Genomic DNA, 13,479 nt, shown 5'->3' on the forward strand with positions numbered 1-13,479 from the left:
CAGCATTAATCCCAAAGTTCTTTTTTCTTATTTATATGCCGTTCGTTATTTCATTTTATTATGATGCATGTTTTAATTTTATTTATTCATTTTTTAATACCAGTGTCTCATTGATAATAAAGAATTTGAACAATTCTTTGTTTTAGGTATTGGACTTTTCTAGTTTAATGATTGTTTATAATTAAATATTATATTAGATTTTCTTGAATTATTACTGTTTTTGTTTAATTTTAGGCACAATAATATATTACGACTGTATGGGTATTTTTATGATGACAGTAGAGTTTATCTTATTCTTGAATTTGCACCCAAAGGAGAAGTTTATAAGCTTTTAAAAAAAGATGGATGTTTTGATGATAGAAAAACTGCTGTGGTAAGAGTTTATATATTTTTATTTATTTTAAAAAGCTGGTATAATATTAAAAATGAAAATTTTAATGGTTTTAGTGCTGCTATAACACTGACATAAGAAACTGATCTTATCTTTAAGATTTGCGACAAAGCCAGTGGAGCAAAAAATATCAAAATAATTTCATTCTTTTTTAAGATTAAGCAATTTTTAAAAAAAATAAATTAATATTAATTTCAGTAATTAAGATATTAGTTCAGATTTGATCCCTGAATATTGTCATAGACATTCTTTCTGTGATGATATCTAAGGGTGTCAGTATTGAGAATCTGAAACATTTACATATGGTATTCAGGTCTGACTTATGAGTCAAGCACTAGAATTTCAGTTTTATGTTTCACAATAACTGCATCTTTTTTGCAGTTGTATGTGTGTTAGTAACTGAGTTTATTCCACTTCTAAAGGTACTAGAAATGCCTAATATACCACAGTTGACTATTAGGAGTGAATCAATGTAAGAAAGGGATAGATGTGTCTACATCACACAGAACTATAGCCAAGCTGGTGTGATATTAGGTATCCAACCTGCAGGCTGCTTACTACCAATTTCTTCATATTGTGCAGCCATGTAGTCAGCCCAAAGTGTTATGCCCCCCCATCCCCCAGAGTGAATTTAAAATTAGCATGTCACAAAATATAGTTCAGATTGACTTTTTGAAAATACCCATTCTTAGTGATATTTAATCTTTCTATACTGCTTCATTTTGTGTAACTCCTTAGTACATTATTTATTAACAAATATTATTGTAATCATATAACAAGGATGTTATTAGCATTGTATAATAATAATAAAAATGTTATGTAATATTTGTTGGAATTTCATATTTAATTATTAATGTAAAAAAAAAAAGAAGTTAAACTGTAAATATAAACCTTAATAACAAAAATTAAATTCTACATCAAGAAATGTAAGTGGCATCCAACTTTGGCCCTTAGCCAAAAAAAGTGAAATGCCACTGTATTAAGCAATGCTTAGGGGAATGAGGAAAGAGATTATAAGGCACATCACTTTGATTAATAGAGATTCGAACAATTCTTTGTTTTTAGTTATTGGACTGTATTAGTTTAATAATTGTTATAATAAAATATTACATTAGATTTTCTGGAATTATTACTGTTTTTGTCTATATATATATCACAATAATATATTGGCGCCTCCGTAGCCAGGTGGGAAGGAGCAGCAGTGCGTAGCACACGCTTCTTGATTAGACCGGGGTTCGAGCCTGTCACCACCAAATACGGAGGATGCGGAAAGGTCAGGGAATGACCACCGCATATCCCGGAGCAATATGGCCTTAGTTGCTAATGCTCCTAAAAAAAACCAAAATAAAAAAATAAAAAAAACAATAATATATTATGATTGTATAGCAAAAACTGTGCTTGACTTTTTGAAGCAAAGCTCCAACATCTCATCTCTACTGTAATGCAGTACAAGTTATCTGTTAAGGTTATGGTGAGCATCATGGTGAAATCCAATATTACTTATATTTTTGGAGTAAACTGCCTCTAAAGCAGCAATTACCTCTTCATAAATCTAGATTTTAGCTAAATATGTAAATTACTCCAGGTGAGGCAATTTAAATAAATCGGTTAACTACTGAGTGCTGGGCACTCAGGATGAGGGATCCGTAGTCACAAATGGTCGCTAGTGTAATATCGCAAATAGAGAGCTTTATGGTAACTGAAAAAAGTTACTAGTACCCCGGCTTGGCCTAAAACTGAGGAACTAATGAAAACGTTGTCTATTTGAGTCTTTCCAGTTGTTGTGAATGACAAGGATGGGAAAAGTGACTCTGACTTCCTGGAGAAGCGATTAAAGTCTTGGGGGAGAAGTGACTGGCAGGTGAGGGCCATGCAAGACTGCGTGCAGGCACCTTCCCACCACCATCACAACCACCTCAACACTGGCTCTCTGAGTACCTCCTTGCCGGGACAACTCCAGCTTTGTTAAGAAATACTTCCTGTCGCAAAATTTATAAATGACCTTTATAGAATTATTAACCAATTAGCAACCTTTTTATCACCAAAAGGAGAGTTACTTAGTACAAAGAAGCGCGCTATGAAGTGCAATAAAAAATAGTTTTTTTAATTTTAACACAAAGTAAATGATAGATTTAAAATCGGAATAGTTTTCCATTGATAAGCATTGAATAACGCATAGCTTATTAGGTATGTTGTGAGGGTCTGACAGGATGAACATACGTGGAAATGGGATTTCTCCCATCTCAGTGTGTGGGGTATGTAGCATGTTGTGCCCATTGTTAGTCCGGCCTGTTAGCCGCCGGGCCCCTAGTGAGACCCGACGTTACCAATACCAGCCACTGGGAGACTGGCGGGTCCTGCCACTTACTTTCCTAGGATTTCCGTGGACCAAAAAAGAGAAAAAAATCGCGGTTGAAATAAGTGATACTTAACAAGTTAGTATTAATAGTGTGCGATGTGTGGGTGTGCAGTAAAAGTGAGTTTTGAAAGTCAAATAGGTGTGGGCAACAATTTTGATGTTCTCTTTTAATTTTTTACATGTAGGGCTAAACGCTGTGGAAGACAAAAGTTTGGGGGCAGAAATTGGAAGTAAGGGGCTGATAGAGTAATGGCCCCCACAGGTAGTGAGGCATGGCCATGCCCCACCAGAATGAGAAAATTGAGGAGGGGAGGAGAGGCAAGCCTCTCCTACTCCCTCCCCAGAACTTTTGAAAGAAAGATCTGCTCAAGAATGCAGATTTCGGTCGCAATGGGCTGTCCTGGCAGGAGAGTGCCACCATATATAGTCTCCGTTAGAAAGCTGGCCATTGAGTCTCCTCCAGGTGGGACACTAATAGGGGGTTAAATCTAGGATGTCATCTTTCCAGACTGCATATAGTCTGTCCTATTTCCTGGTCATTATCTTGGGTCATAATCAAGTCTTGCTGATCAAGGCTGTCACTATGGGGATTTATCCCTTCCATGATGTTTACTAGTCTTTACTACCTTTTGTCATTATGTAGTGGGTCTATGCTGCAAGGTCTTGGGTCAGTGTCCCTTTGTTCTGATGTCATGCTATTTAAAGGTGTTTTTCACTTCCACTGGTGGTAATTATGCCTCTTGTGGTCAGACAATATGTTGTCACTTGTTTCTTTCCAGTGCATTTTGTAGTCAGTCCAAGGTCTGTATAGTCGGCTCACTGCTATTTGCAGCGTTGGTTTGTCTCATTCTGTTAAGGTCTTCTGTATATGGAGGTTAGTGTCTGGCACCTGGTAAATAATCCCTGGGCAAAATCAGTTAAGGCTAAGTATTCCTCTTGCGTACCTATATAATTATGTGACCCAAGATCCCTCGGTAGATAGTGAACTCTAGTCATTAGTCTGCATCTAAGTTCTTCATATTGGACACACTCAAACATAATGCGCACCCAGCTTTCTTGTTCCCCGCAAGTACAGCGTGCACTATTCCCAATGCTGTGAGCTTTGCATCGAAAGCCCCATGATCCATAAGGAGGTAGGTCATGTAAAGTCTGGGTTGCAGCCAGGTTGCGAGAATGGGGGTATACTCTGTCTACATCAGGGATGAACTTTTTGGTGATACTTTTGTTGTGTTTGTCCAGCGGTTTTGCCAAGTTTGTTTTAGGTATTTCTGCAGCCTATTCTTTTCAGCCTTGTGGGTTGTGCTGTTATCCACTGTGTAGTCTAGATGGGTGCAAGGCATTTCTTTGCCTATATAATAGGGTTTTATGTAATAATTTGCTTATATAATGATGTCAAGGGGAAGGGCTCCGGCCAAGACCTGTAGGGCAACAGTGCTAGTGGTTCTGCAGACTCTGGTAATGGTTAACAGGATAGTTCTATGGATTGAGTTGATTATGCATCTATTTACGGCAGTTGATGCCTTGTGATACCAAACTACAGAGGCGTATGTTGTAGCTGGTAGGAATGTTGTTTTATAATATAAGGAGAGTACACAACGTTTAAGTCCCCGGTCATAACGGACCACACAGGCTAACAGTGCAGAATACTTCCTTATCTTTGTCCTTAGATGTGTTAGATGCTGCTTGAAGGAAAGATTACAATCTAATCTCACCCCCAGGTACTTAAGCTGGCTTTGGAGTTTAATTGTGGTGTTGTTCACTTTTATTTGGATTGAGTTGGCCTGCGCAGGTCAAGGGTGACTTTCAGTAAGATTGAGGATGTCTTAGTCAATGAGATTTTTAGGCAGTGTAAGAGGATCCAGTCCTGTAGTATCTTGATGGCATGGTTTGCTTTTACCTCCAACTGTGCTCTACTGTCCGCAGCAATTTTCAAGATCAAGTTGTTTGCGAAAGCTTGGGTTTGGACGTCACCAAGATCCATGGCAAGGAAGTCATCCAAAACAATGTTCCACAGGATTGGCCCAGGATGGAACCCCTGCAGACACAGCAGTTTACCCTACCATAGGGTGCCACGACACTAATACTGTCGGTAAGGTAAGACTTGATAGTAAGATACAAGTTGCAGGGAAGGTTGGCCTGCCTTAGTCTTGCCAGGACACTCGGCCACAAAATGGCATTGAACACTCTGGCAAAATCAATGGAGATGATTAGGTAGTATTTATTGTTGGAGCTGGCCATACAGTGCAGCAGATGTCTAAGTGCCTCTACTGTGGAAGACTCAGACTTAAAGCCGAACTGGGTAGACATGTGCAGTTGATAATAACTCCAAAAAACTCTGTTAGTTTATTCAGGGAAACCTAAACCTAGTCACAAAGTATGGAACATAGTGTTTAGAGTCAAGCAGCACCAGTGGTTTCTCAACTCCACAATCAGTTGTTCTCTTGTGTTGAGTACAATACCCTGTAAAGGCCAGATAGTGTGAGTATATGTGGTTTGTGTATTGTTGTGTAAGGTTGTGTTGTTCATCTGACCTCTTAGCCTAGAGGCCTGTGGACAACCACCAGCCCCTGGTTACTGTACTGGGCATGGGAAGCCAGGCCAGGTAGTAGGGATTAAGTTCTCTGGCTCTGCAAACCCTGACTTTGCCTGCACTTACCAGGGAGGAGTGAATGAGGGAAGAGGGAATAGTAGGGTTAAAGCAGCTTTAGTAAAGGGGTAGGAGGGGAATACCCATGAGTCTGGGAGTCCACCCAGTCCAGGGAACGAGAGTAAGAATACAGGGTGAGGGTATCCTGTATTCGAGAACACCATTTTGGCATCCCATATCTATATCCAGGTGTCAACTGCACCCGTCTCACCCACTAGTATACAGGCGATGAAACCCTAAAGCAGCATTTCCCAAACTGTGTTCAACAGAACACTAGTGTTCCGTGAGATGTGAACAAGTGTGTTGTAAAAAATCGTAATTAATAATTAAAAAAATAAAAAAAATAAATTTTGCATATTTATAGCATACACCACTTTTGTATCATTATAATTAAAAATTTTTTTTTTTCGGATATTAATATACTAGCATACATTAATTAGCATTAGTAGAGGCATTTGATGCAAGAAAGCAAGCTTATGCAGCACCAGCCAAAAAAAAAAAAAAAAAAAAAAACCCACTTCCACTTCACCCCTCTGTTCGTTCAAAATACCTGTCCAGCTGAGCCTTAAACTTAGTTAGGCTATCAACCTCCACCACAAGGGATGGAAGTCTGTTCCACCAACCAACCACCCGCTGGCTAAAGGCAAATTTCCGCACGTCTATCCTACATCTGTCTTTCCTCAATTTGAATTTATGCCCTCTCAGGTGATTTTTCTGAGCTAGAGGAAGAATCCCATCAGCATTGAGCATGCTTAAACCATTCAAGGCTTTATACACCTCTATCAGATCACCTCGCTGGTGCCTAGTCTCCAGACACTGTAATTTGCAAAACTTAAGCCTTTCTTCGTAAGAGCACCCTTTTGTTCCATTCACTAATCTTGTTGCCCTTCTCTGTACTCGTTCCAGCAGCTCTACATCCTTCTTGAAATGAGGCCTCCAGACCTGTATACAGTACTCTAGGTGTGGCCTGACCATTGCCTTATACAATGGAATAATCACCTCCTTATCCCTGCTGGAAAAATTCCTGTATATCATTGACAATACTCCATGAGCTACTCTTGCAGCCCGTCTGCACTGCTCAGAGAACTTCATATCTGCCTGCACAACCACCCCCAAGTCCCTTTCATTCTCTACCACTGTCAGTGTAGTACCACAGAGTTGATACGTTGCTCTGGGGTTGCTGTTTCCCATGTGTAGTACTTTACATTTGTCAATGTTAAACTTCATTTGCCACCTCTCAGCCCATCTGCTCAACCTTTCCAGATCCTGTTGCAGCAGCATAGTGTCAGTAGTGGCCTTGACAACCCTGCCAACCTTTGTATCGTCTGCAAACTTGGACATTAAGCTTGATATACCATCATCAATATCATTTATAAATACATAAAACAATAATGGAACCAACACTGAGCCCTGAGGGACTCCACTAATAACATTAGTCCACGATGAGCAGTGTCCATTGATTACCACTCTCTGTCTTCTCCCCCTCAACCACCCCTTTATCCATAGCAGCAATTTGCCTCCAATGTCACACTGCTCCAATTTGTGTAGCAGTCTTCCATGTGCAACAGTATCAAAAGCCTTTCTAAGATCCAAGTATATAATATCAAAGTTATTCCCTGCATCCAGTTCTTTTGTGACTGCATCATAGTATCCAATCAAGTTGGTCAGGCAAGACTTCCCCTTAACAAAACCATGCTGTGTCTGAGCTATAACTGAAGTCTTGTCTAAATGATCCTGCAGTGCTTCTTTAACCAGTGCCTCCATTAATTTTCCTGGAACAGAAGTTAAGCTCACAGGTCTATAATTACTTGTGTCAGCCTTTGATCCTCCTTTGTGAATTGGGGTCACATTTGCACATTTCCAGTCTATGGGTACCTCCCCTGAGTCCAAGGAAGCTCTCATAATTATGGCTAAGGGTTTGCTTAACTTCCTTTGCTGCCTCCTTTAATATAACTGGATAGATCCCATCCACCCCGGGTGCCTTTCTTGTGTTTATCTTCAACAGTTTCTCCTCCACTTTACTCCCAGTTATTTCAAGATTCTGTAGCTTACTGCTAGAGTTGAATACACCTCTGGCATTCCCCTTGCTGAATAACTCCTCATGTGTGAATGTCGATGCAAAATATTCATTTAGTTTGTTAGCTACCTGAGCAGGATCATCAACAGTTGACCCATCAATATCAAGTGGACCAATCTGATTCATCCCCTTCCTTCTAGAGTTTACATAAGTAAAGAACTCTTTGCTGTTTTTCTTTGCATCCCTTGCCAAGGATTTCTCGTAATCTGCCTTCGCCTGCCTAACCTCCTTTGTAACTTGGTTGCATATCAACTTGTATCTATCGTAGGCTTCTGTGTCATGTGTTAATTTGTAAGTATCCCATGCATTTTTCTTCTCTGCCATATGCCTCATTAGTTCATCTGACATCCATTTTGGCCTAAACCTTGAACAATATTTCTTAGTTGGTATGTAAAGCCTAGTAGCTTCCAAGATAAGTTCTTTGAATGCTTCCCATTTTGAATTTGCTGTTGGTAACATTATCAGTTGGTCCCACTGTATAGAATTTAAATACTGTCTCAGTCCATCGTAGTCGCCTTTACGGAAGCAATAACCCTTCCCTTTACCCCTAATGGTAGTTACCTCTTTGAATAAATCCCACTTCAGCACACTGTGATCACTGCCACCTAGTGGTTCATTTATCTGCAGATTCTTAATGCATGAAGAATCACTGCTGATAATAATCAAATAGACCGCAGAACGCTATTTTGGCAGGCTTTTGCATAAAGAAGTAGGCATAGAGGTAATGACACCTATGAAAAAAGTAGCAATGTGGTGATCTAGTATGCCATTCATATGCAATTTAGCCTGGAGTACACAGTTGAAGGAGAGGAGGAAGCGAATCGATATCATAACTAAACTCACTTCCTGTTTAAATTTGTTTTGATAATTATCAGTATTTCAAAATATTATTAAAATAAATGACCATGGATTTGTGGTTGAAAAAAGAAACTTTAAAACGAGAAGCAAGTACTTCTAGTAGTACAACTGTGGTCGATGAAAACGAACACAATATTGTCACACTTCAAAGTGAGGATGAACAATTGCAGCCTTTTGTTCCCCAAAAATCCGAAGTAAAAAAACAGGAACCAACTAATAAAAGACCAAAACGAAAGCATGACAGTTATATGAATTTCGGCTTTACATGTGTTGGAAATGAAGATGCCCCTGATGCACAGTGCGTCATCTGTAATAAAATATTAGCAAAAAATATTAGTTCTTTGGCTCCTGCTAAACATTTGTTTTGGAAGTGTTCCGTAAATATATTGTGAGATAAAGTGTTCCGTGACTAAAAATGTTTGGGGAATGCTGCCCTAAAGGGCTACAGTATCTGGAATCTTCAACAGAGGGTGCCAGCAGATCCCATTCTTGGTGTCCAGTATGGGATCTGCCGGTTTTTCCATACAGTTTGAAAAACATATCTTATACGTAAGATGGGTTCTTCTCCCCACTCCTCAATTTTTTTTTAGAAAAGTCTAAGAATTTCTCAATTTTGCCATGAGAAAGACCTTTACTTGACCTTGATGGCATGTCTAAATATTTCCTTAATGCAGAGTATAAGTTACTTTGTGACTTCTACATAGTTTTCAGACATTTAGTTTTTCAGACTATTTATATGAAGTAAAAAATGGATGGCAGTACAGCGGGAAAACAAATTTTATGATTGGAAAAGCCGACAGTTCTGCCAGTTTCCATATTGGACTTTAGAAGGACAAGGTGGAGAAGAAAAAAAAACACCACCTGCTGTTAACTATTGAATATTAACATTGATTTAGTTTTTTAAAATTGTTAATATGAAGTATAAATTTATGGTGGTACAGTAATTTAAACACACTGGGGAAACAAATTTTAATTGGAAATTCCAACAGTTGCGCCACTTGAGACATTTGGACTTCAAGAAGGAAAAAAAAACTGCCTACTGTTAATAAATGAATATAAACATAGATATAGTTTTTCAGATTCTTTAGAAGTATAAATAAATGGCAGTACAATAATTTAGTCAGTACAGCAGAAAACAAATTTCATCATTGAAAACACCAACATTCATGACCACCATGGCATCTGACTGGAAGAGGACAAAAAAGAAAGCAATGCTGCTTGTGCTTAACAATTGAATGCGAGCACAGATTTAGCTTTTCAGATTGTTTGTATGAAATGTAAATAGATGGTAGTACAATTGTGCCAACACAGCCAGAAAAATTATTTCATAATTGGAAATGTTAACTGGTGTACTATACTCTACATCAGACTGGAAAAGGAATTTTACAATGTCGCAGTGCATCAGACTGCAAAAGGTTAATGAGTTGGCTCTTTCCTTGCAGCCTGCTGTTTAGTTTGTTTTAGTACTGAATGAAATCAACACAGAATGCAAAATCGCACATCTAGTCATTATCAGTAAGTTGTCATTATCAAAAAGCCTTTCCCTTCATACCCAGAAATATATCAATTTCTAACTTTGTGCCTCAACTGGCATATTTCTGTTGTAGTATAGGAGATCCATTCTCAGAATCCATGTTACTCAAAAACTGTTTAAATTGACAATGGTTAAGTCCTTTTGATTTAATGTAGTTAATTAGTTTTTCAACAATTGTAACAATCTTAGTCATTTTTATGGATTTAGCACACATTTTTGATGTATCAAGCAATGGTACACACACATTACAGCTTGTTTTTCATGTCATTGGTAATAAGCAAAAATAAGTCTTTTTTCCAGTCACAGATGGTGTCCTATCCATTACAACCAATTTCTCAATTGGAATAGAGAGAGAGAATCTTTTATTGCACCACCTTCAATTGTGACAGTTACATGATTAGATCGTGCTGCAATGTCCCTTCACGGCCAAAAGGCCAGGGGCTAACACTTAGAGGTGATAACAAGCAGATGTATTACAGAAATAAATAAATTGCCTTTAAGCGATAATAGGACATAATTAAATGAAATAACATCAAGTGACATAAGACATTAATAAGACAATACAATGACTTCCGGCGCCACCGTAGCCAGGTGGGAAGGAGCAGCAGTGCGTAGCACACGCTTCTTGATTAGACCGGGGTTCGAGCCCGTCACCACCAAATACGGAGGATGCGGAAAGGTCAGGGAATGACCACCGCATATCCTGGAGCAATATGGCCTTAGTTGCTAATGCTCCTAAAAACCAAAATAACAATAACAACAATGACTTCCATAATGGCATTAGGTTACATAAAAATTACATTAAATAAATACTGGTGTAAAGTAACATTTAGATTAAATTAACAAAATGACACTTGAGAGTCCCAAATACTCAACCCATGCATCATTTTGATGAATACATCATGCAGATCTTCAGTTGTAGTCATAACCATCAGACCAGCTAACCCCTCAGTTACATTTCCTTATTCCTAAAAGGGGCTTAGAGGGGAACAGGTATCCTGTGTGTTATCAGACACACAGCCTAAAACACTGATGGATCCAATGTCTCTCTATTACAGAAGATTTAGGAGAAGTCCGGTTGGCCTGCCTCCCTAAAATCCACTCATGCACACCTTCTCGATGGTAAGCCCTGTTATGTCACTTAGGTGGCAACGAACATGTAGAGTGGTTCTCTTCAAGATGCCTGGTCAGCGTGAAGAGGAAAAGACCAAACCCTCCAGCATATGACAGCACAACAATACAAATGGCCCTCAGTCCCCAGCAGCTTTCACTCTCCCTCTTACGGCAGCGAGAGGATCAGAGTGGAAGCAGAGGGTGCTAAGAATCTCTGGGTACGATCACTCATCGGTGAAGACAGGATATTAGAGCTGGAAAAGGAATTAGAAAATGTGAATTGGTTTGGCTGAAAGAAGAAGAAGAAATGAATCACTTATAAGTTTATCAAGTGGAAATCTGCTGTACACCAATGGAAACAGTGAAAGGAGTGAAAGTGGAGTTGGATTTCTGGTCCATAAAGATTTTAAAAACAACATTTTGGAATTCAAAAGTACATCACCAAGGGTGTCAAGACTAATATTCAAGATTTCTAAGAGGTACAAGCTAAAGATTATAATGATTTATGCACCAACATCGAGTCATGATGATGACGAAGAGGTGGAAGAAATGAGAAGTTGAAATTGAGAGTCTTCTAGATGAGCAGAAAACCCACTACACTATTATTATGGAGGACTTCAATGCTAAGGTTGGAAAAAGGCAAAACAGCACAGAAAGAGGAACTATAGGAAATTTTGGAATTGGTGAAAGAAATAAGAGGTGAAAGACTTGTGGAATTTGCAGAATCTCAAGGACTGTCAGTAATGAACACTTTTTTCAAGAAAAGGGTGAACAGAAAGTGGACATGGAAGAGTCCAAATGGATTAACAACTAATGAAATCGACTTCATCCTCACTAACAGAAGATATATTGTGAATGATGTTACCGTCCTGAATAAGGTAAATGTTGGAAGTGATCACAGAATGGTAAGATGTACACTTGATATAGATGTAGGAAAGGAAAGCAAAAAACTGACTCGAGTAAATAGTACAAAGGTCTTTGAGATAACAGAGGAGGAGAAAAAGCAGTATGTACTGGAACTTAAGAACAAGTTTGAGCTTCTGCAGACTGCTCAGGACCAAGATATCAATGAGGAATATTACAACTTTCTGAAAGTGATAAAGCCCAAGAAACCTATAGGAAAAAAGAAATCCAAAAAAGAAAAAATTAGTCAAGAAACACTTGTCATGATGAACCGAAGACGACAGACAAATGAAGAGCAAGAAAAACACTGACAGGGAGAAAATTGAGTATACTGAGTTATGCAAAGCCATTAGAAAGAGACTTAGAGAGGACATAAGAAGATTTAACACAAGAAAAGTAGAACAAGCATTAAGGGAAAACCAAGGATTTAAATCAGCAGCCATGAGCAATAATACAGAAAGACAAATGATACTGAAACTGAAGAATAGCAATGGTGTACTTATAAACAGTAGAGAAGGCATAATTCAAATAGCAGAAGACTACTATAGAGAATTATACAAGGAGCGAGGAAATGATACCAGCAGTGGGGAACATGGATTGCAAAGTAGCAACACATACGACATACCCAATATTCTTCCTGATGAGGTAGAACATGCATTGAAGAAAATGAAGAATCGGAAAGCCCCGGGGGAAGATGAAGTTACTGTAGAGTTGTTAAAATTGGGAGGAAGAGACATAACACAAAAACTGGCAAGGCTCTTCACAAAGTGCATTAGAAAAGGTGTGATGCCTAAGCAGTGGAATAATGCAATCATAGTTTTGCTGCATAAGAAAGGAGATAAATCAGAAATTGGAAATTATAGACCAATTAGCTTGTTATCCCATATCTACAAGTTGTTCACAAGGGTCATTACTAACAGATTAGAAAGAATACTTGATGAGAATCAACCGAAAGAGCAAGCTGGCTTTAGGACAGGATTCTCAACTATGGATCACCTTCACGTAATATCACAGCTAATGAAGAAAACAAATGAATATAAAACGCCATTATGCCTGGCATTTGTGGATTATGAAAAGGCATTGCGCATGGTTAAAAAAGTTAATCAACATGTTGAAAAATGTTTATAAATTTTAAAATTAAATACAATTCAAAATTCTTATTTTAAATTCATACGTTTTTAAATTATGTGAAGTGTGTGTCTTCGTGTCATCTACCAAGCTTTTAAAATCATGGATATACTGTGATAAGGCCAACCGTAAAAAATCTTCTGTATGCAAGTCCGTGAGAGTAGAGCAATTCTTCGTATTTGTTTGTGTCAAATACGAAAAGGCCGATTTACATAGATATGGGGAACCAAAAAAAGAATTTAAAAGTTCACTGCATTTTTTTACATTTGGGTACTTTTCTCGGAAAACATATTTCCAAAAGTCTTTTTCTGATGATCTGGCTTTTAGGAAGATAATGTTTTGAAATGTAACAATTTCGTTTTCAAGTAATATTTTCTCCATGTAAAAAAATCTCAGCTTTTTTTTTTTTTTTTCCCTGAAATTTACATTAAATAGATAAGAAATATATTGAACAAATGTTTTAAAATCA

General features: G+C 38.1%; 1 protein-coding gene across 1 annotated transcript in view; it reads left to right on the forward strand.

The window, feature by feature from the left end:
• Nucleotides 1-13,479, forward strand: part of LOC150082848 (aurora kinase C-like) — a 72,863-nt gene that overhangs the window by 44,115 nt on the left and 15,269 nt on the right. The window contains exon 6 of the mRNA XM_090378296.1: nucleotides 235-373. Within this exon, the coding sequence (XP_090234422.1) occupies nucleotides 235-373 (139 nt within the window). The remainder of the gene's footprint in view (nucleotides 1-234; nucleotides 374-13,479) is intronic.

Source organism: Mastigoproctus giganteus, chromosome 7 (assembly GCF_048544385.1).
Source record: "Mastigoproctus giganteus isolate SK-2022 chromosome 7, ASM4854438v1, whole genome shotgun sequence".
Lineage (NCBI taxonomy): Eukaryota > Metazoa > Arthropoda > Arachnida > Uropygi > Thelyphonidae > Mastigoproctus > Mastigoproctus giganteus.